The sequence below is a fragment of the Hemiscyllium ocellatum genome, chromosome 4 (genome assembly GCF_020745735.1).
Source record: "Hemiscyllium ocellatum isolate sHemOce1 chromosome 4, sHemOce1.pat.X.cur, whole genome shotgun sequence".
Lineage (NCBI taxonomy): Eukaryota > Metazoa > Chordata > Chondrichthyes > Orectolobiformes > Hemiscylliidae > Hemiscyllium > Hemiscyllium ocellatum.
This window is the reverse complement of record NC_083404.1, coordinates 90,694,660-90,719,522: the sequence shown is the minus strand read 5'-3', so window position 1 is coordinate 90,719,522 and position 24,863 is coordinate 90,694,660. Positions and strand designations below refer to the sequence as shown.

Genomic DNA, 24,863 nt, shown 5'->3' with positions numbered 1-24,863 from the left:
GCTTTTATAAAGGGAAAGAACATCTTTGGAATGCCAGTGCTCGTCCAGGTACATAACCAGCTTTTAAAGATGGCAATGATGCAAGGGATAGAGTAAAAAGTGAGGTCTGCAGATGCTGGAGATCAGAGCTGAAAATGTGTTGCTGGTTAAGCCAGTTTTTCAGCAGGTAGCTACAGAATGGTGAGTTGTTCCAAGACTAACGCATGGTATGCTGGGCAGGAATCAAACCTGAGAGACATCATGGAATAGAGGAGAGATAATTAATGTGGTGAGTTGGGTAAGGTAGGGCAAGAAACCTGCTAGACCTTGTGATCAATAGACCTCCAGAAAACCGTTGCAGTTTGGACATTTCATCTACTGCTTCAGTTCCATTCCATCACAAAGAATGATTTTCTTAAAAAGTAGCTTTCAAATACCCTTGTTCCTCCTAAAATAAATTGAATTCATTGATTTATGGAAGGTTATATTTATTTGCAACATGTTATTGTAAACAGAAATAATCTCATCCAATGCATTTCATATAAAATGTGATAAACTGAGCTGTGAATCCATATTTATCCTGCACCATAGATTCCTGGTCTTTGTGTCTTGTGCCATCAGAGTAATTCCTGTTCATGGGAAGCTTTGAGACATTTCTAACAAAATACAATCAAATAATAAGTAACATAATTGGAATATAGGTCACGAGAAAACACTGATGGTAAAATTAGGGTATCCCCAAGATATTGTATCATTATATTAAGGGGAAGAGGATAACCATGTAAAGAGGAGACAATTTGTGCGCGGAGCTGGAGAAAATTGGTCGGGTGTTAAATGAGTACGTCACTTACGAGAAAGGGGACAAAGGTACAGAATTCGAGAAGAAGGACTATGAGGTTCTTGAGCAGATTGACATGGAGAGTGAGGAGGTATTGGAGGTTTTGGCAGGTTTAAAAATGGACAAATGCCTAGATCTGGATGCGTTTTATCCCTGGGTGTTCTGACAGATAAGGGAGGAAGTTACGGTGGCTCTGACCTACATTTTTAATTCCTCTCTGGCCACAACTAGTATGGTTCCACTTTTCAAGAAGGGTGGCAGAGATAAACCAGGGAATTACAGACCAGTAAGTTTCAAATCAGTGGTAGGGAACCTGGTGAAAAAAATTCTGAAGGAGAGAATTAGCCTCCAGTTGGAGAGAGAAGTTTTGATGGGGGTAGTCAGCATGGTTTTGCCAGAGGGAGGTCATGGAAATAAATTTGATAGAAATCTTTGAGGAGGTGATCAGGTATGTAGCTGAGGGTAATGCAGTTGATGTACTTTACCAAGATTTCACCAAAGCCTTTGGCAAAGTAGCATATTGGAGGTAAATACTTATGGAATCCAAAGTAACTTTGCAAGTTGGATCCAAAATTGTCTGAGACCGAAGTTGATGGGAGAAAGCTGTTTGTGTGACTGGAGGACAGTGCCCATTGGTGTACCACAGAGATCAGTGCTGGGTCTCTTATTGGTGGTAATATATATAAATGAAAAAGATAGGACTGTTGGGAGGATGACAAGTAAATTTGCAGATGACGCAAAGGGAGGTCAATAATGAGGAAGGGAGCCTATAGGAACATGAGAAGGCCCTCAAGCATACTCAAACATTCAATAGGATTCAATATGGATGATCTGCCATTCCTCATATACATTTTCCTGCCATTTCCTCATGACTCTTGATTATAAGACACAAGAGAATACTCAGTGAATGGCAGGGCTATCGGAAACTCTAAGGAACTGAGGAACCTTGGGGTGCTTGTTAACAGATCCCTGAAAGTGGCAGGACAGGTTAATATAAAACATAGAACATTTGCCTTTATCAGTCGTGGCATAGACTATAAGAGCAGGGAGGTTATGTTGGAACAGTCCAAAACTTTGTTAGGCCACAACCGGAGTACTGCATGCAGTTCTGGTTGTCACACTATAGGAAGGATGTGATGGCACTGAAGGGGTTTGCAGAGGAGATCATGAATCATAGAATCAAACAATACAGAAGAGGCCCTTCAGCCCATCCAGTCTGGATCACCAAAAATAAACTACTAACTACACTGATCCCAATTTCTTACAGTAGGCCTTTAATGTTAGACACGTCAAGTGCTCATCCAAATACTTTGAAAGATGGTGAGGTTTCCCATGACAACTACCCTCCCAAGCAGGGCAGTCCAGATTCGTACCAACCTCTAGATAAAAGCATTTTTCCTCAAATCCTTTCTAAATCTCCAGCCTTTCACTTTAAAACTATGCTCCCTTGTTACTAACACTTCAGCTGAGTTAAAAATCACACAACACCAGATTATAGTCCAACAGGTTTAATTGGGAGCACACTAGCTTTTGGAGCGTTGCTCCTTCATCAGGTGGTAGTGGAGGGCTCGATCCTAACACACAGAATTTATAGCAAAAATTTACAGTGTGATGTAACTGAAATTATACATTGAAAAATTGATTGTCTGTTAAGTCATTCATCTGTTTGAATACCAAGATAGTTTCACTTCTTTCGTGTGGAAATCACAAAACTTTTGTTTTAAAGTTGTATTCTCGGGTTAGCTGTTAACAATGGGTGATAGCTAGACAAGATGTTGAAGGTGCTAGCCCCCTGTGTCCTCTGTCTATGCCATGATGTTTAGATTGATTCTGATCTAAAAAGTGAGATAACGGAGTTTTACAGGAATGCATGCAGTTTTTGAGCAAAGTACAATGTAACGCTGCAAGTACAAATTCACCCCACAAAATATATGCGTGCATGTGGGTCTTTGTCCGTGTGTGTGTGTCTGTCTGGGTTGGGGGTCGTGAGTGTGTGAAAGTGTATATGTGTGTGTGTAGTGAGTGTAGTGTGTCCTAAGTCTGTGAGAGGGTGCATGTGTGAGTGTGGGAGTGTGTGTGTCTGTAAGGGTGTGTGTGGGTGTCTGTGTGCGCGTCTGTGTATGTGTGTGTCCATGTGTATGTGTGCATGGGAGTGCATGTGTGTGTGTGTGAGAGAGAGAGTGTGTGTGTGTGTAGGAGTGTCTGTCTGTGTGTGTGTGTAGTGCAATGGTGGTCACCTGTAATGTGACATGAACCCAAGATCCCAGTTGAGGCCCTCCCTATGTGTACCGAGCTTAACTATCAGCCTCTGCTCGGTCACTTCGCTGCTGCCTGTCCCGAAGTCTGCCCTGGGCGATGGTCACCCGAAGATCCGAGGTCGAATGTTCTGGACCGCTGAAGTGTACCCCAACTGGGAGAGAACCCTCCTGACTGTTTATTGTTGTGCGGTGTCCATTCATCCATTGTCGAAGCCTTTGCTCGGTTTCTCCAATGTACAATGCCTCAGGGCATCCTTGCCTGCAGTGTATAAGATCGACAACATTGGCTGAATCACATGAGTACCTGCCATGTACAAGGTGGGAGGTGTCCCCACACATAATGGTGGTAGCCCATTGTTAACAGCTAGCCTGAGAATGCAACTTTAAAAAAGGTTTTGTGATTTACACATGAAAGAAATTAAACTATCATGGTATTCAAACAGATGAAGGACTTAACAATCAATTTTTCAATGTATAATTTCAGTTACATCACACTGTAAATTTTTGCTGTAAATTCTGTGTGTTAGGATTGAGCCCTCCACTATCACCTGATGAAGGAGCGTCGCTCCGAAAGCTAGTATGCTTCCAACTAAACCTGTTGGACTATAACCTGGTGTTGTGTGATTTATAACTTTGTACACCCCAGTCCAACACCAGCATCTCCAAACCATGACTTCCGCTGAGGAGAACAGCTGCTTTCTGTTCACCCTTTCTGTGCCCTTCATAATCTTAAACAAGTCTATCAGGTCCTCCTTCAACCTTCTCTACTCCAAAGAAAAAAAAAATCTAAGCTTATCTGGCCTTTGTAGCTAAGATGCTCCATCCCAGGCAACATCCTGGTGAATCTCCTCTGTACCCCTCCAGGGCAATCACATCCTTCCTATAGTGCGGTGACCAGAACTGCGCACAGTATACCAGCTGTGGCCTAACCAAAGTCCTGTACAGCTCTAACATAAGCTCCTTGCTCTTATAATCTATGCCTCAGCTGATAAAATGGGTCTAATGACCCATTTTAATGACGGTGGCACAATGGTTAGCACTGCTGCCTCACAGCGCCAGAGACCCGGGTTCAATTCCCGTCTCAGGCAACTGACTGTGTGGAGTTTGCACATTCTCCCCGTCTCTGCGTGGGTTTCCTCTGGGTGCTCCGGTTTCCTCCCACAGTCCAAAGAAATGTGCAGTTTAGGTGAATTGGCCATGCTAAGTGTTAGGTGATGGAGTAAATGTAGGGGACTGGGTTGCTCTTTGGAGGGTTGGTGTGGACTTGTTGGGCCAAAGGGCCTGTTTCCACACTGTAAGTAATCTAATGACATGACCTGCCACCTGCAGGAACCTGTGGACAAGCACTCCAAGATCCCTGTGTTTCTCTGTGCTTCATAGTACCTTTCTATTAATTGAGTATCCACTATCTCGTTACTTCTTCTAAAAGTACATCACCCACATTTATCATGGCTAAATTCCATCTACCACTGCTCTGCTTATCTGACCAAGCCATTTATATCCTGTTGTAACCTAACACCTCATTGTCAACCACTCAGCCCATGTTTGTGTTATCCACATACTTAATTACCATCACCACGCCCTTCTCCCCTTCTCATGTACAAATCTCACAAACAATAAGGAACCCAGCATGGATCTTTGTGATACATTACTGCACACTGAGCTCCAGTCACACAAACAGCCTTCTACCACCATCCTCTGTCTCCTATCACCCGTTTTATGAGTTTTCTATGCAAGTCCCTGTCAAAGGCATTGATGAAATCCATATGAACTACATAATTCGCCTCATCTGCACTACTCTCCTTGAAAAATTCCATTAGATTGTTCGACATGACCTCACTCTGACAAAATCATGCTGACTATCCCTGATCAAATCTTACTTCTCTAAATGGAAATTAATTTTCTCCTTCATTATTTACTCCAATATTTTCCCTATCATTGATGTGAGATTCATTGATCTATAGTTCCTTGGTCCATCTCTTGAAAAGTGGAACCACATTAGTTGTCATTCAGTTCTCTGGGACCTCCCCTGAAAATATGGATCAGATCTCCTGTCATTTCCTCCCCATCTCTCACAGCAACCTGAGACATAACTTATCCAGACTTGTCGACTTTTAAATCTGCCAAAACGTCTAATGCCTCCTCAATCTTTATATCCATCTCCTCCAATAATCCACCTTCTTAAATTCTGTACCTGCATCCTCCTTTACCTGAGTAAAGGATTCACCAGGATATTGCCTGAGATGGAGCATTTTAGCTATGAAGAGAGGCTGGATAGGCTTTGGCTGTTTGGAATGAAAACATCTGAGGGGGGAACCAAATAAGGTGTATAAGATTATGAGAGGTATGGAAAGGGTGAATAATAAGCAGCTGCTCTCTTTAATTGAAGAATCAATAAAAAAGGAGCATAATTTCTGGTGAAAGGCAGGCGGTATAACGGGATATGAGGAAATGTTTTTCACCCAGAGAGTGACAGAATCTGGTAAGCACTGCCTGGAAGGGCAGTAGAGACAGGAAACCTCGCAACCTTTAAAAAAAGTACATGAATGACCACACGAAATGTCATCAATTTCAAGGCTGTGGGCCAACTATTGAAAAATAGTATTAGTGTAGATCGGTTGGTGCAGACTCAATGCCAAATTGCTGTTCTGTCCTATATGTCTCTATGTGTCTTGTGGCTGAATAATGATCACTCATGACATACTGTACCTTCAACCAGTCTGCTCTGACAGTCACTGCTCTGAATGCAGGATCCATTTTGAACCATTAGCTTCATTTAAAATACATGGAAGCCAGAAATAAACAATCTGGATAATGTATTCAGAAATGCTTAACAAACTCTGTGTTGTATCATTTACCTATCCTAGCACAGAAAATGTGGCTCAGGTTTATATCAAATTCCTAAAAGCTGCTCTTGGTTGTAATGATCTGGGAGGTGTTTCACATCTTCATAGAGATGCCTCCGTTGAAGTTGAAAAACTATGATTCTATTCAAGGCACAGTTGTGTTTTTTTTTCTCAAAAGAAGTAGATCCCTAATGAGACTGAAGACTGCAAACAAAAAATCATCTTGATCCGCAAGAGGTTTTTCTGGGACCATGGCTACAGGCTTTAGCTCTGGGAATGTTGTGCCTAGTTCCAGAGCTGGTCTGGATCTGGACTAGGACTCAGAAAATGAATATAAATGTACCCATGGCCAAAGGGTAGAGCATTAGATGTGCCATTTCCACGCAGTATTGTTGAAATACTCAACCATTTGTCATCATCTATTGCTAATCTTGTATTATTACTACAGCCTCAATAGTTACGTTTCAAAACCAAGTGTCCCTGAAAATGCCCTACTGTATCATAACTTATAAGGAAAAGTGGGTGTTTCTCTCCTTTCCAGAGAAAATTACCACTCATCATTTTCTCAGCTGATTTTTTACATTTCCTGCTCACAATGAACAAACTGCCCTCTTACTGAAAAGTACCCTCATTTTCCCTCAGGATATCAAGCGAACATTCTCCCAAACTTCAAATACGAAGCCACAGTTACCTGCGCGCAGTCAGTGAAGTCTCAATTAATCGAAGTTTGGATAGCTTGGATCCTGCAGTGCTTCTTGCCTCGCCCAAGTTCCGTTCTCGCAACGAGAGTTACATGAGGGCCATGAGCACCATCAGTCAGGTAGGCAATTTGTGATTATTTAGGTTGAAATTTTAAGTAATCTTACGTGCTCTGATCTAAAAAGCACTTGATGAAATTTCTGTCTGTAGGTGAGTGAGGTGGAAGTTAATGGACAATTCGAATCTGTTTGCCAGTCAGTATTTAGTGAGCTGGAGTCCCAGGCAGTCGAAGCGCTGGATTTGCCTATGCCAGGATGTTTCCGTATGCGAAGTCACAGCTACGTGAGGGCCATTGAACATGGCTGCTCACAGGATGATGAAAGTTTGTCACTTAGGTCAGCATCACCGCCTCGAACAACCACTACGGTGAGGACCATCCAAAGCAGTACTGGTAGGTTCTTGGATGATATTGAAACCCCTTCTCTCTAAAGTGTGTGGGCGGGTGTGGCTAGGAATTGGGAAAATAATGAGCAAAAAGGACCACATTTCTTTTTTTGTCTGCATTGGTCCTTCACTTCTTTGTAATTGCCAATAATCATGAATTAAATTTGAATTCTCCAAAATTGCTCAGGTCAAACATTACCAAGTTGTTAAATTAGGGAGAAAGGCCACTATTCTCCCATTTGTCATTTGAAGAATTCTGGGAGCCAGAATCTTGTCAGAAAATGAAACTCAGAAAATTAAGTCAATTTTAGATAATTTACTCAAACTTCATACACCAGACCCCATGGAATCAGGAAGTGTTCCAAGCTTTTGCTATCAGGCATTAATGGGTGGAAAATCCTGGGCTACTGCATCTTGTTGGATAAGGGTACCTGTCTGTAACACAAACTCAAAACTAACCCTCTCACTTACCCCTCCTGTTCCTCAAATGCATTTATTCTTGCCTACACTGTTAGTAATATTTGATAATGATGAATGTTGTGACTAACAATTGTACATTCAATAGCAAAATTAGTACTGTCTCAATGAAATATATATTTTATCTTCATTTAAAGACTGAATTGTAGCATATCAATTCTAGAGATGACAGATGGTTTTGAGAGGGTGCCAATGCTTTTACTTGTTGTAAAGTTAACCGTAATATCTTTTGTCCAATAACAGCTGCTAATTATTTCTTGAAATGTCTAAATTGCTTATTTGGTTCAAACAGATTTCACACTGTGTGACTCTAGGTAAAGGAAAATCACACTAATTAGACAATAGAGAGCAATGCAAAGAAAAAGGAACCATAATAGCAACTGAATGAGTTTATTTAACTTGACAGATTGTTCAGGGCTTTGCTGGTGTAAGGTTAAAAGGTAACAGCATGTTTTAAAAAGAGTAAATATAAAAGGCCGCATTCTTAAGATGGAGTTTCACTCATTGGGAGCGTAGTATGTAGAATTGGCCTATTATTGGCCTAAAGTGTCTAAGATAACCTGCATTCCTATTATGCAACATCCATGTGAGAGTCCAGCATCACTCAGTCTAGGGTCTAATATGACTTAACACATGTTTCATTCTTAAGTACATAATTTCCTGCCATGACCTTTAGACATATGTAGATAGTGCTAACTTGCAGAATTTAATAAGGACATAGAAAGAGTGCATTTAATTCACACTAATTTTCAGTAAACTGACAGTACTAAATTATTTTGGCCTTCCGGGATGCACAGCAATATGTTTTTTGTGCCAGTTGTTATGGAGTAGGCCAGACCACTCAAAACATCTCTTGCCTCTAACTCAAGCTGCTTCATTTGCAATTGAATTCATGCCATCTCTGTAGATTCTGATGGTTTCTCCAGCAAGTTTAAATGTTGAGCTACTGCTGTAAATATCTCTCCTTTCCTCACAGAAGCAGGCAGTTCCAATTCCAGCTTGTCTGCTAATTCCTGCAGCTTGATCTTATTCACTTTTTGCAGAATTTCCAGAGTCACCGCATCCACATCCAGAAAACCTTCGGCGACTGAAAGAGCCATTACTATCCCAAGCTTTGTCTACCCAACCAAACCAACACCCGAAATAAAGATGCTGTTTAAAATCCCGCAAAGAACCCACAATTTGTTATGGACTAGGCCAGACTACTCAAAACATTCTTGAGCAGGCAACCCAGACCATAACTTTGCAATTTGTTTCTGTAAGTGTACAGTGAAAATTACCTGGAGTTAAGTTGCTAGCTTGACTACTAGGTTTTAAAACAGACAGAAATTTATTCACAAAATTACACAATGAAACACAAAGAACAGAGTAAAGAACCCCTACAGAACACAGTTTATCCAAACTAGACTTAATTATGCTGTTCCAAATATACATAACAGTCCCAATAATCAAACCCCTTAACAAGCAGTTTTTATAAAAAGGTACAGATGCTTACAGTTTGAAGTTAGAAGGGCAGAGAGAGATAGAGAGAGAGAGAGCCTAGCCACACAGTCTACTGCTGACCACTTCCCTTCCATTATACAGGTCACTTCTAAAACATGACCACTTTGGCCTGAAGTCTCATCTGTTTACAAATAAACAACAGGTCTCTCAAAAACCTTTTCATCTCTGTACCAGACTAGTCTAATGAGAGCCCAGCGCATTTATGATCACTTTGAAAAAATCAAGGACACAATATCCTTGAGAAAAGGAACAGCTTTTAGAAAAAAGGAACCAGCTTTGTGACACAGTGGCTGGTTTGTGATGGCATCAGACTTGGAAAATTAATGATTGTTGGATTGGTCTTAAAGGTTACCAATGTTATGTGGGAATAGAACATTTCCCATAATTCATTGATGCAGCAGTCCCATGTCAAGAGCAACGTGACCTTGATTTGAGATGGTTCTTTGTCTGCACCTGCACTTTTATCAGTTTAACAAGAAAATTGACCACTTGCAAATTGTGACGTTTAATGTTCCAGAAATTGCATTCCTACAGAGCACAGAATTGTAACTGCACTTGGGGCCATGGGGCAGGTTTGGTTGCAGTTTGGGAGTTAAGGTCCCAAGAAATGTTATCATTTGGAAATCTGACATCGTTTTCCCATTTCTGAGTTTTATTGAAGTCCTTTTGGAACTGAGTGGGAAGCTTCCACAGAGTTGTCAGGTAAGTAATTTAAACATTTAAGATAGTCACTGGTTTAACTCATAGTTAGTTACAGAGTTTCCTAAGCTGAAACCATGTTTCTGTGTGAAACTGGGCATGGCCAACAAGGTGAGGATGGAGCAAAGAGCCATTGTTCAAAGAGAAGAACATTTACATAGTGAAACTTAATAGGTGGCTATGCAAAAGACTTGTGATCACAGCACTTGTTCAGAGAGCCAGATTTCACTGTTTCACCCGTGATTAACCAATGTTTTGGAAATAATTTTATTTGCTGACAACTTCCCTTATTTTGTTCCTGATGAAGGGTTTATGCCTGAAATGTCGACTCTCCTGCTCCTTGGATGCTGCCTGACCTGCTGTGCTTTTCCAGTGCCACATTGCAGTCCTCACTTTCTCCTTCCTCGATGACAGTTTTCACTGTAGTTTGGAAGCAGCTAGCGTAAATCTGCCTGTAGATCTCTGAAGAAAAGCTAGAGTAGCAACAATGCCATGAGCAACAGTCCTCTCCTCTTCTTCTCTTCAGCAAACACATGCTGCATCACAGAGCAGAAGAGGTGGACCCAGAGATCCAGCTTGGAGTGGGAGATATGCCAATACAGGTTCCACACAGGCAGAGGATCACTTTGCTCAACTAGTCAGGCAGGTCAAGCATCTGATGCTTCTTAGAGCAAGACGTCCTACATTGTAGAACTAGTGGAACTGAAGAGCATGCATTGCCAGTGGCTCTTAGCCCACAATTGTGTGTGAGAGGTGTGTGAAAAATGTTTTGTATGGTGGGGACACATTAACAACATTTGTCATGGGCCACTATGAGACATGAATGCAAGATGTTAGTATGATGCAGATTTGTATTAGTAATGGTTGTTCTAATAGAGATGTGCAGAGGTTCCTGGTGAGAGGGGAGCTGCAAGGTATGTCGGTTTGAGATGAGTTGTGTAGGAGAAGGCTAAAGACTACGCAGTGCAGGAATTGGCAACTGTAAGTGAGAAGTATTCAGTGTTTCTGCCCTTCTAAGTCAATTGTGTTTCTCAGGGCATTATGTCCTATTTGAGAAACCAGAATCCTAATACACATCTCCTCAGTCACTTTCGTTGTTTCATATGAGAGGCTGATGTCTTCCCCCTTGGAAAGCAACAATTCACTGCTACACTGTCTCTGAGGATTAGGGATAAGTGAGAGCTCTGGAGCCAGGAACAGGAGAATAGATTGCAAGCTTCCCTTACCTCCTTTCCATTCCTTCAATTACTGTAGCCTGAAAAGGTGGTATAGAATTTGGCATCATGCCCTCCCATTGTAATTGGGCAGGAAACCCAGAAGTGAAATGAAAGAGCAAAAAATGAGCAAATGTTTCTTGACATTCTTTCTCTGAGGTGCATGTGAAAAGGTCATGCAGCACTACTTTGAAGAGTATTCTCATCAACCTCTCTGTCTCAGGCAGCAAAACTAAGAACAGATTATCCAAACTTTATCATATTGCTGCTTGGCATAAGTGAGGACTGCAGATGCTGGAGATCAGAGTCGAGATTAGAGTGGTGCTGGAAAAGCCTGTACTATGTGGCCAGACACTATCAGGAATGAAGGGCCTTTGCCCGAAACGTCGATTTTCCTGCTCCTCAGATGCTGCCTGACCTGCTGTGCTTTTCCAGCTCCACTCTAATCTAGACTCATATTGCTGTTTGTCATGCACAAATTGACTGCCACAGTTTCTACCTTACATCCCAAAATCTGAATTAGGGACAGAAATAAGCCACCTCACCTCTGAAGCCAGCCCTGTATGGCTAAGTTGCTTATTCCACATTGTCACCCCCTCGTGATAACATTTCACCTCCTTGTTTCCCAAAAAACTATTTCCCTCTGCCTTAAAAAGATTGCAACTTGGCTACCACTACCTTTGAAAGAAGAAAACTTCAAAGACTCATGACTTCCTGAGAGGAAAGAAATTCTTCTCATATCTGTCTGAAATGGGTAATCCTTACTTTAAATAGTAATCCCCAGTTCTGGAATCTCCCACAATAGGAAACATCGTTTCCACATGGATCTTGCCAAGACTCCTCAGGATAGAGTTGTACAGTCATAGAGATCTACAGCATGGACACAGGACCTTCACCTCAAATTGGTCTATGCCAACTAAAAATTATCATTCCCGCTCACCCCATTTTCCTGCACTTCTAAACCTTTCCTATCCATGGATCTTTCCAAATGCCTTTTAAATGTTGTTAATGTACCTGCCTCAACCACTTCCTCTGATAGCTCATTCCATATGTGTACCATCCTCTGTGTAAAGAAGTCGCCCCTCAAGTTCCCTTTGTTTCTTCCCCTCTAATCTTAACCTGATGCCTTCTGGTCTTAAATTCCCCAACCCTGAAATGACTGAGTACATTCACGCTGTCCATGCCTCTTGTGATCTTAAACACTTCGATAAGATTCCTCCCTCAGTATCCTACACTCTAAAGAAAAGAGTCCTAACTTGTCCAACCTTTCCCTATAACTTAGCCCCTTGACTCCTGGCAACATCCTGGTAACTTTCTTCAGCACTCTTTCCAATTTAATAACATTGTTCCTTAAGCAAGGTGACCAAAACTGAACAGAGTACTCCAAGTGCGGCCCCACCAACGTACTGTACAGTTGCAACATTGGATGGCATAATGGGTCAATGGTTAGCACTGCTGCCTCACAGTGCCAGGGACACGAGTTCAATTCCAGTCTCAGGCGACTGTGTGGAGTTTGTACATTCTCCCCATGACTGCATGGGTTTCCTCCAGGTGCTCTGGTTTCCTTCCCATAATCCAATGATGTGCATGTTAGGTGAATTGGCCTTGCTGAATTGCCCATAATGTTCGGAGCTATGTAGGTTACGTGCATTAGTCATGGGTAAATATAGAATAACAGGATAGGGGAATGGGTCTGGGTGGGTCACTCTTCGGAGGGTTGATGTGGACTTGTTGGACCAAATGGCCTGTTTCCACACTTTAGGGATTCTATGGTTCTATGATTGAACTTCCCAAGTTCTATACTCAGTAGTCTGACTGATAAAAGCCAGTGTGCCAAAAACCTTCTTCACTGCCCTGTCTACTTGTGACTGTACTTTCATAGAACCATGCACCTGAACTTCATGGTTCCTCTGTTTCACTGCACTCATCAAGGCCTACAATGATTTGACTTTCCAAGAAGAAACACCTCACAATTATCTATAATAAACTCCATTTGTTCCTTCTGGGCCATTTCCCCTGCTGCTGTTTCTGATAACCTTCCTCAATGTTTATGATACCACCTATTTCACTGTCATCTGCAAAGTTACTAATCATGCCTTGTCCATTCTCATCCAAATCATTGATTATAGATAATAAACAACAATGGGCCCAGCACCGACTCATGAGGTACACCACTAGTCACAGGCCTCCAGTCTGGCAAGAATCCTTCCACTAATACCCTCTGCTTCCTACTATCAGGCCAATTGTATATCCAATTTGCCAGTTCACCCTGGATTCCATGCGATCTAATCTTCCAGAGCAGCCTACCATGTGGAACTTGACGATCTTATATATTTCAAACAAGTTGCCTCTTACCATTCAAATATCGATGTGATATAAGGTTAATCAGTCTGACTTTTCCTCATTATACAACCTGCTGATTCTAGGTATTGGTTTAGTAAGATTTCTCTGAACTGTTTCAGATAAATTTACATCCTTCCTTAAATAAGGAGGTCAATAATGTGCACAATCAAATGTGGTCTTACTAGTGCCTGTGAATAGCTGAAGCATAATCTCCCTAATTGACTATGACTTTGAGGTGCCGGAGTTGGTCTGGGATTAAAATCACACAACACCAAAGTTAAAAATCCCACATAGCACTAGCTTTCGAAGTGCGCTCCTTAATCAGGTGGTTATGCAATTCCCCTCATGGCAACAGTAACATTCTCTTAACTTTTCTAAAGACTGTCTACATAGAAAGCTTTTACAAATCAGGTATTAGGATCTGTATGCCTCTCAAAACTCTGCAATCTCTAACCATTTAGATAATGTGCTTCTTCTTCAAAATGTTCTTCAAAACAGACAATTTCACATTTTCTCATATTGTACTCCATCTGCTATTTTTTGCCCATTCAATTAACCTGTCTATTTCCCTTTCTAGCCCCTTTATGTTCTCTTTGCAACATATTTTCCCACCTATCTTTCTGTCATCAGCAAATTTAGCAACCATACCTTCAGTCCCTTAATCCAAGTCAATTATATAAATTGTAAACACTTAAAGTCTCAGCACCAATCCCTGTGACACACCCACATATTACCAGAAAATTGCTTAAGTATGCCTCCAATGCTTCCTGTTAGCTAGCTAATCTTCTATTCATGCACTTTGCTGCCCACTAGACCATGTGCTCTTTTTTCTAAGCACAGTAACTATCAAATATTTTCTAAATCTAGGCACAGTGTATCCACTGGTTCCTCTTTATCCACAGCACGTTACTTCTTCTGCGATCCTCAAGTACCACTGTGGTGGGCTGCTTTGAAAGGTTAGTTCGTATAGAATCCAGGGTGAGCTAGCAAATTGGATACACACTTAACCAATAAGGTGGCTAAGCATGACTTACCTTTCACAAAACCATGTTGATTCATCCTGATAACCTCGAACTTGTCTAAGAGCAATGCTATAACACATTTATAATAACCTTCAATATGTTCTCCATGTCACACGTTAAGATAGCTGCTCTTTAGTTTCAAGCTTTCTACCTCCCTTCCCATTTTGCATAAAAAAGTTATGTTTGCTTTATTTTCTAATCTAATAGAACCTTCTCCAAATCTAGAGCAATTTGGAAAATTTAAAGCAACAGGTCAACCATTACACTAACCACTTCTTTTAAAGCCCTTGGATAAAGTCCATGAATACCTGAAAAATGGTGACCTACAGCTCCAACGACTTGATCAGTTTGACATTTCTGCTGGTTGTAATTTTCTTGAGTTCCTCCCTCTGTTCGATTTCCTGATTTACGGATATTTCTGAGAGAATACTTATTTCCTTTATATGAAAAGTAATGCAAAATGTTTGGTCATACTTCCTGTGAGACCAGTGCACAATTTGTTAACTCTTTTCTATTTGAAATATCTATAGAAACTCTTATTATCCATTTTTATATTTCCTGCCAGCTTTCTGTCAAGCTCTATATTTTTCCTTCTTATTAGTATTTTATTCACCTTTGCTGCTTTTATATTCTGTCTGATAATCTGACCTGGCACCCATGTCTGCATAATTGTATGATTTTCCTTAAGTTTAATTCTAACCTTGACAATTTCATTGATTTGCAGATGATGGGTCCTGCTCTTGGATTTTTGAATTTTTCTTTCTTGTATTCTGTGTATTCCAAAACATCCTCTTATGTGTCGACCACTGCACCTCTATTGGACTAACCCTCAATTTAATTTAACAGTTCACCTTAGCTAGCTGTGCCCTCATAATTGCCCTTATTCAAATCTCAGGTATTAATTTTTGACCCATCCTTCTCTCCATGAAACTGAGCGTAAAATTTAATCATTCAAATGCAACAGTGGCTACACTTATAAAGCGCTTAATTAGCTGTAAATTGCGTTGGAATGTTGCAAGGTCAGGAAGGGTACTGTGTAATTTGAGTCTATTTTATTTCTTGTAAACGTTTCAAAAAGATTAGTTTTGGAATGGAAGCTATGTGTTTTAGAGAGGGCTGGTAATGCAAATATTTCGTTAAACAATTTGATTTTTTACACAACAAAATTCAGTACAGTTTAACGCTCACTGCTCGTAATCTCAATGACAATTTTTTAAACAGTTACGGTCACAACTTCGTATCAGCGCACGCTGCTGTATCATTATGATCCCTTGGAATGCAGAATTCAACTAGTTCTGAACAATTGTCAAAGTCAGGCTTTTGTCTGAATTTGACTTATGTTCTGTGTCAGTGAATTCATTTTAAATTATCAACAATGTTCAGATTCCTCCTCGCACAGCTGGTTTCTGATAAATGCAATACCTGTTGCCAAGAAACCTTCTGTTTTAATCAGGGTTCTTTGTAACATGACTACTTGAATCATTCAACCAGTCAGAGAATGAGAACACAATTTTGAGTGTTTAAAAAGATAATTGAGGAAGATTTCGATGTATGGATCAAGATTAATTGTAGTGCTTGAATTAGCTCCACGCAATTGAGGGAATAAAATGGTTTGATTCCACAATGTCACTGATAGGAAACAATTTGGCCTTTGGGATGCATTAGTATTAAAATAAATGGAAAGAATTTGAGTTCTTTTGGATTATTTACTTAAAGAGTGAACAAATATAATTTAGTTTATCTGAATTTAATAGATGTAGTTTATTCCTTGAAGATTCAGTGTTCATTTCACAAAACCAATTTGCATTTATGTGCTCCCTTTCATGTAGAAACACAAGCATTTCACAGAGTTGCAATGAAAATAAGACAAAGAATGGGAAATTAGGATGAAATTTAAGGACCAGGTAGGAAATTAGCCCATTGAATATGTTCTACCATTTAACAAGATTGTTCCTGAACTGAAGTTCAACTCCATTTACTTGCTTTTTCTCAACGTTGTTTAGTAAATTTAGTTCACAAAAATCCTACAATTTCAAATGGACAATTGATCTCACAGAAAAGATTTCCAAGCTTCAATCACTTTAGATGCATTTCCTAATTCTATTCCTGAAGAGATGGGCTTTAATTTTTAATTTATGTCCCACGTCTAGACAATCCAAAGAACATAAATAATATCTATCTACTGCATCTTTCCTGTAAATAGTTTGAGAACTTTGATCAATTTGCCTCACAACCTTCTGAATTACTTGGAACAAAACCCCAGCTTGTGTAATTTCCCTATACAATATATCCCTTGAAATCCAGATATAATTCTATTACATTTACTCCGTCAAGGCCAAACTATTTGTCCTAAGGATTGTTGACCAGAGTTATTTACAGTATAGGCAGTCTCTAGGTTGCAAAAGGGTTCTGTTCTGGAGTCTGTTCACAAATCAATTCACTGTAAGCCAGAACACAATAATACAAAGTGAAGGAGCCAATCATAAATGCAGGACATGTTTTGATGTCAGATTTTTAAACTTACAGCGCATATGAGATTGCATTCGTAAGTACAAGCATTCATGAATTGGGCAAGTTGTTGGAGGGAATCCTGACGGACAGGATGCATGTGTATTTGGAAAGGCAAGGACTGATTAGCGATAGTTAACATGGCTTTATGCATGGGAAATCATGTCTCTCAAACTTGATTGAGTTTTTTGAAGAATTAACAGAGGATTGATGAGGGCAGAGCGGTAGATGTGATCTATATGGACTTCAGTAAGGCGTTCGACAAGGTTCCCCATGGGAGACTGGTTAGCAAGGTTAGGTCTCATGGAATACAGGGAAAACTAGCCTTCTTATACAGAATGGGCTCAAGGGTAGAAGACAGAGGGTGGTGGTGGAAGGTTGTTTTTCAGACTGGAGGCCTGTGATCAGTGGAGTGCCACAAGGATCGGTGCTGGGTCCATTACTTTTCATCATTTATACAAACGATTTGGATGTAAGCAAAGGTATACTTAGTAAGTTTGCAAATGACACCAAAATTGGAGTTTAGTGGACAGTGAAGAAGGTTACCACAGATTACAAGGAGATCTTGATCAGATGGGCCAATGGGCTGAGAAATAGTAGATGGAGTTTAATTCAGATAAATGTGAGGTGCTGCATTTTGGGAAAGCAAATCTTAATGGGACTTAGACACTTAATGGTAAGGTCCTAGGGAGTGTTGCTGAACAAGGAGACCTTGGAGTGCAGGTTCATAGCTCCTTGAAAGTAGGTAGATAGGATAGTGAAGAAGGCGTTTGGTATGCTTTCTTTTATTGGTCAGAGTATTGAGTATAGGAGCTGGGAGGTCGTGTTGCGGCTGTACAGGACTTTGGTTAGGCTACTGTTGGAATATTGCATGCAATTCTGGTCTCCTTTCTATCAGAAAGATGTTGTGAAACTTGAGACAGTTCAGAATAGATTTACAAGGATGTTGCCAGGTTTGGAGGATTTGAGCTGTAAGAAGAGGCTGAAAAGGCTTGGGCTGTTTTCTCAGCAGCGTCGGAGGCTGAGGGGTGACCTATAAGGTTTATAAAATCATGGGGGGCATGGGTAGGGTAAGTAGGCAATGTCTTTTCCCTGGAGTGGGGAGTCTAAAATTAGAGAACATAGGTTTAGGATGAGAGAGGAAAGATATAAAAGAGATCTAATGGGCAACTTTTTCAAGCAGAGGGTGGCACGTGTATGGAATGAGCTGCTAGAGGAAATGGTTGAGGTTGGTACAATTGCAACATTTAAGAGGCATTTAGATGGGTATATGAATAGGAAGGGTTTGGAGGGATATGGTGCTAACAGGTGGGACAAGGTTGGCTTGGGATATCTGGTCAGCACGGACAGCTTGGACCAAAGGGTCTGTTTCCATGCTATACATCTCTTTTGCTCTCTGACATTCACAAATTGAAGTCCCCAGTACCTCACATGTTGTCTGGCCAGCTGTTGTACAGCTTGTGCAGGACACTTTGCCTTTCTCACTCCTGTCCTCTCGATATAAAATCTAGCATTTCATTAAGCTTTTGAATTATTTTAATACCTGCTCATGATTGTTTAATCATATATGTATTCTCAAGTCTCTTTGGATCTCCTCTGTTCAATAGACTTTGGGGTTCTCCTTAAGTTTAGTTTGTGTCTAAGTCAAATACAACTATAGAGTATGAAAGAGTCAATCTAAACATTTATGAGTCCTGATTATTTAGAAGAACGATTTCAAGTACAAAAATATTTTCCCACATTTTACAGACTGTATTACAGTAGTAAAAAAGAAATAATACTTAATAAGTCTTTTTCACTCAATCTGTTTCAGAATTCCAATTCATGGCACTGGTTGAGTTGGTACCAGTCTCCCATTCAGTTGGCTGAAGTTCTCCCTCTGTGTTTGATTGTCCTTTTTGAGCACTGAACCACTAAAATTCAAGCAATGTTAATCCTTGCTAGTCCCTCTGAGGTGGTGAGAATAATGGCAGGTGAGGTGACTTAAGAGAGAGTCCAAAAAATCAGACCTTCAATATCAAGAAAAGCTGTCTATTGATGAGGAGTCAGGCTGTGTCCTCTTGCATGCAGAGGTTCCTTGAGTGTCATAAATTACATGCCAAGAGAAGAGACAGTAGTTGAAGAAAGATAAAGCCTCATGCAGAACAACAATAAGGAAGCACCACCAGAGAAGAGAATAACACAATGGAACTTACCAAGTTTGTTGCCCATTGTTGTCTCCACATAGCACATGAGGGGCCTTGGTCTTGTCTGACCAGCTCAACTATCTCCTCTACATAGGAAGTCAGGAACTTGATATCTCAACATCTCAGTCACATGTATAATGAGGTGAGAAAGTGTAGTTACAGGAGATAGCTCACCACAGTCATGGTGAAAATGATGCTATGAGACACATTCACCAACTTCAACATGGAAAACTCTAACCTTCAAATGCTTATCTTGTTATCCCCATCCTTTGTGTCCTGCCAGTAAGCCCATTTTCTAACTAAATAAATGATTTGCCTTCAATTCTATGAGCTTTAACTTTAGCAAACGCTCCCTTAATAGGACTTTCATCAGCAGTCTTATGAGTGTCCCAGACCAGATGTAAAGTCAGGAGCAAGGTCCATTCAGATATAGAAGAATGTTAAGACAGTCCATTGAGTGGAGACGACAAGGGCAGGATAACATACATGGCTGGTCTAGAAAGGTAAATTGTTCTTATTTGAATAATGAACTTAGAGCATTGATTGACATTTGGAATATGATCTTATTGCAGACACTGAGGCATGGTTGAAGGAAGAACAGGGCTGGCAGCTCAACATTCCAGGAGATAGAAGTTTCAGGCATGATTGGGCGGGGGGATGTAAGAGAGGTGAGAGCATTGCATTCTTGATAAAGGAAACCATCTTTATAGTAATGAGGAAGGCCAAAATTTTGGGGGTAGTGACAATAACTCTGTATATTTCAAAATCATAATGGGAAGGGATGGTGTAGTGCAGAAGTCCCTAAAAGCCACTTTCAATATCCTGAGAGAGGCAATGGGGGACTGGGAGCAGCTACTTGAAGGTAAGTCTCTATTTGGAAAGTATGAGTCTTTTAACGGTAGCATAATGAGAATTCAGGCCAGTGTGTTCCTCTTAAGGGCATGGGCAGCAAGTCCAGGAAAACCTGGATGTGAAGGGATATCAAGAGTTTGATGAAGAAAAAGAGGAAATATATGTCAGGTACAGTGCATTATAAATTCTGAAGGCCCTTCAAAAGTATAGAGAAATCGGGAGGTTGCTTAAAAAGGAAATTAGGAGGGGCCATGAAGTACCTTTGGTAGTTGTGGTCAAGGAAACCCAAAATCCTTTTTTATATTAAGAGTAAGAGGATTACCAGGGAAAGTGTGGGGCCTATTATAGACCAAAGGGGCAATCTGTGCTAGTGGAAATGGTGGACTCTTAAATAAATATTTCTCATCTGTGGTCACAAAGGACATTGTAGCTGGCAATTTCAGTTGGGGTGGTATGGTTCTAAAACCTGTTATGATTAATAAGGAGATATTAGATATGTAACAGCATAAAGGCCCATGGCCTGATGAGATGTGAGCCAAGCTGCTATGGGAAGCAAGGGTGCAGATATTTAGTATCTCATTGGCCACAGGTGAAGACTCTGGTGACTGGAGGATAGCTATTGTCATTCCTTTATAGAAGAAGTTAGTCTGACATCAGTGATAGGGAAATTATTGAAAAATATTCTGAAGGATAGGATTAATCAACACTTGGAAAGGCAGGGATTGATTAGGGCATGGATTTATTAGAGGGAGATTATGTCTGTTAAATTTAACTGAGTTTTTTGAAAAGATGACTGAATAGATTGATGGAATGATTTAATTAACGTGATTTATATGGACTTTACTAAAGCCTTTGACAAGGTCCATCATGGTTCAAAAGATAAAGAGCCCATGGGATACAGGGCAAGTGGGCAAACTGGTTCCAAAATTGGCCTACAATTATGAGGCAATTGGTGATGGTGGAGGCTTGTTTTGTGATTGGAAGTCTGTGACTACCACAGGGATCAGTGCTGGGACCATTGTTGCTTGTTATGTACATTAACGACTTGCTGTGAATGTAGGAGGTATGATTAGTGAGTTTGCAGATGACATGAAAATGGATTGTGTTGTTGATAGGATGATGATCTCAAGGCTACTGTCTGATATTGATCAGCTGGTGAATCGGACAGGGCAGACTGAATTTAATCCAGGTATGTGTGATTTGGCAAGTCTAATAAAGGAAGAATAGACACAATGTACACAATGCACACAATGGCTCCTAGGGAGTATTGAGGAACAAAGGGATCTTGGCGTACAAGTCCATAAATACCTAAGGTACAGATAGTCAGAGTGGTGAAGAGGGCATACGGGATATTTACCTTCAGTTAGCCCAGGTATAGAATATCAGAATATTGGAGCAAGGAAGTCTTGTTACAAAATTATAAAACACCAGTTAGTCCACAGATGGAATGCTGTGTGCAGTTTTGGTCACCACACTGTTGGAAGGATTTTGTTGCATTGTTGCAGGGTGCAAAAAGATTTCCTGGGATGGGAAATTGAGTTATGAGGAAAGACTGGAAAGGTTGATTTGTTTTCTTTGGATCAGGGGAAGCTGAGGTTTATAAATTGATCTCATTGAGGTATACAGAATTATGGGAGGCAGGAACAGAGTAGATCATGATAATTCCTTCCTTAGACATGTCCAAGACTAGAGGGCATAAGTTTAAGGTGAGGTGTAAGTGGTTTAGAGGAGATCTAAGGAAAGATATTTTTTCATCCAGTGGCTGGTGTGTATATATATGTGTGGATTGTGGTACCTGAGAAAGCAGTAGGGACAAATACTCTTGCAACTTTTAAAAAGCATCTGGATGAACACTTAAAATGCCAGGTAAGCTGCAGGTAAATGGGCTTAAGTATAGTTTGGTATTGGTGGTCAGCATAGACATGGGTCAAAGGGCCTCTTTTTATACTGGATGACTCTAAAAATAACATCCATAGAGATTTCACTGTAGAAGTCATGCAATGCAGTATGTCATGTCCTCATCTGTGCAGGATTTGATGATTTTGGAAGGTAGTTTCGAAATGTGGCCAAATAGATTGACTGCCAACTTGTAAATATATGAATGACAGGCAGTAAGTGTTACAGTGATTCTTGGTCAGCTATGTGGTGGAAAGTAAATGAAACCTCTACCATCACCATCCATAGCTCCAGGTATAGCTTGCATGCAAAAGTATACAGTGTCACAATAACTTGAACTCCTTGTTGGCGGGACGGGGAGGGGTGTTTGGGGCAGTTGATTCAGATGGTAGTGCAGCCAGTGTAGTTTGATTGATGTAGCAGCACAGTGATTGGTACCCGTTTCTGGCTGGGCTGTCTCCATGCTCTACACGTGTGGAAAATGTAGTACTTTGAATCAAGCCTGCATTTTGGCAAGTAACCAGAGAATGAAGAGACAATCCCCTGTCCACTACTTTATTTCTTTTTTTCAAAAACATTAATGAGATTCATCAAGCATGATTTACTCTTTACAAATCCATGCTGCGTCCCTCTAATCAGCTGGAAATGTTCAAAATGCTCAATCACCCAATCCTTAATTGCAAATCTCTCATAATTTGCTGACAACAGATAATTGGTCTGTAATTTCCTGGTTTCCTTATCTCTCATTTTCTACATAAGAAATAACTTGCATAACTTTCCGATCATAAAGAACTGTTCCTGAATCAAGAGAGTTTAATGACCCAAAGTTTGTTGTGATGTGTGTTGTATAGGAGAGGGAGGTGGAGAAGCAGAAATGTTTATAGAGTGTTCTGAAGCTTGACCTTTTTAAAACTGTTAATATTTAAAAGTGTCCCCTTTAATTTAAGATGATACTGAATGTGTGATGACGCTGTGGCTTTAAGAAGTGTGTTTTGCCCTGGTTTCTTTTAGAGAGAGAGAGACTGACGACAGGTGCCGAGCAGTCTATGAGAAGATAAGCAATTTGTGAGTCATTGTCTTTCTATAAATTTGAACAATATAAGCAACCTGAATGAGTGCGATCAGACTTTCACAGATCCAAGATTTTCTGTTAGCTTTTGGCAGTTGTTGCTGAGTCTCAGCAGGCTGGAAGGCAATGAATCCCTCCAGGCTGTTACATTCTCTCTCAGAATTGTCTTTTCATGTTTTTTTTTCTCCTGGATTGGGCAACTGAAAAGATTTGTGAAACTTGAGAGCGTTCAGAAAAGATTTACAAGGATGTTACCAGGGTTGGAGGATTTGAGCTATAAAGAGAGGCTGAACAGGCTGGGGCTGTTTTCGCTGGAGCGTCAGAGGCTGAGGAGTGATCTTATAAAGGTTTACAAAATTATGAGGGGTATGGATAGGGTAAATAGACAAAGTCTTTTCCCTGGGGTCGGGGAGTCCAGAACTAGAGGGCATAGGTTTAGGGTGAGAGGGGAAAGATATAAAAGAGAGGGTGGTACATGTATGGAATGAGCTGCCAGAGGAATTGATGGAGGCTTGTACAATTGCAACATTTAAGATGGGTATATGAATAGGAAGGATTTGGAGGGATATGGGCCGGGTACTAGCAAGTGGGACTAGATTGGGTTGGGTTATCTGGTTGGCATGGACGGTTGGATCGAAGGGTCTGTTTCTGTGCTGTGCATCTCTATGACTCTATAACTGCATGTGAAACAGTCTATTTTCTGAATTTGTCTTTTGCCAAGGGTGTGTTTATGGGATGTTATTAGATTGGAACAGTCACTTAGTAATAGCTGCTGCATTTATTATTCTGTTAAGTTTTCCAACAGAGTTAAGTTATTCTAAGTTCCAATTTCTTTTGCTGTATTTTAACTGTAATGTTTGAATAAATAGCGTTATTCTTAAGGTCGAGTATTTTGACCAATCGAATTGCATCTGGAACACAGTACCTCCCTTTTAGTTTTAAAATAAGAAAAAGATATACACAGTCTAAGCTACCTTCTTTATATATCATGAGGGGGCCTGGTCTTTTCTATAACAAATGTTCCAGATCAAGGGATTTTGGACATACTAAACCTTTGAGGAGAAAGTGAGGTCTGCAGATGCCCAGAGACAGACCCATGTGATTTACTTCTCAAGTGGGAAAAAACACAACCAAGATCAATTGAAAATCAAGTGGCTTGACACAGAAAAAAGTGATGACCAGCTTTTGGATTTGGAGACACAGGGTCAAAGCATGGAACAAAGCAGAGTAACCTGTTCGTATGTTAACAATTTGGCTGTCAAAGTTTCAGTTGGTAAAGAAGAGGAGACAATGGCTGAGTGTCATCATCATTAGATTATTAATCCAGAAACTCAATTAATATTCCGGGGGACCTGGGTTCAAATCCTACCATAATAGATGGTGATGTTTGAATTGAGAATCTACTGGAATTAAGAATCTACTGATGACTATGAAACCATTGTCGATTGTCGCAAAAGCCCATCTGATTCACTAATGACCTTCAGGGAAGGAAATCTACCATCCTTACCTGGTCTAGCCAAAATGTGACTCTCAATAATGTAGTTGACTCTCAATTACCCTCTGAGATTGGCCTAGCAAGCCATCCAATTGTATCAATCTCGATCAAATCTCAAAGAAATCAAACTGGATCAATCATCTGGCATTAACTAAGTATCGGAAACAACAACGGCAGAAACAGCCCTGTCGACACTGCAAAATCCTCCTTATTAATACCTGGGGGCCTGTGCCAAAATTGGGAGAGCTCTCTCACGGACTAGTCAAGCAACGGCCTGACATAGTCATGCTCATGGAATCATACCTGGCAATGTCCTAGACAACACCATCACCATCCCTGGATATTTCCTGTCCCACCAGTATGGCAGATACAGCAAAGAGGTGGCAGCACAATGGTATACAGTCAGGAAGGAGTTGCTCTGGGAGTCCTCAACATTGACTCCGGGTTTCATGAAGCCTCATGGCAGCAAATTAAACATGGGCAAGGAAACGTCCTGCTGGTTACCATATGCTGTTCTCCTCCATGTTGAACAACG

The 24,863-nt window shown here is 40.6% G+C and overlaps 1 protein-coding gene across 2 annotated transcripts in view; it reads left to right on the top strand.

Moving 5' to 3' along the window:
- The window catches only part of LOC132815443 (disks large-associated protein 1-like), a 209,176-nt gene that overhangs the window by 47,826 nt on the left and 136,487 nt on the right, over window positions 1-24,863 (top strand). The window contains exons 3-4 of one of the 2 annotated variants that reach the window (XM_060824381.1): window positions 6,564-6,741; window positions 6,831-7,071. In XM_060824381.1, coding sequence (XP_060680364.1) covers window positions 6,564-6,741; window positions 6,831-7,071 — 419 coding nt within the window. Of the gene's footprint in view, window positions 1-6,563; window positions 6,742-6,830; window positions 7,076-24,863 lie in introns of both variants that reach the window. The other variant, XM_060824382.1, reaches the window with a different exon arrangement.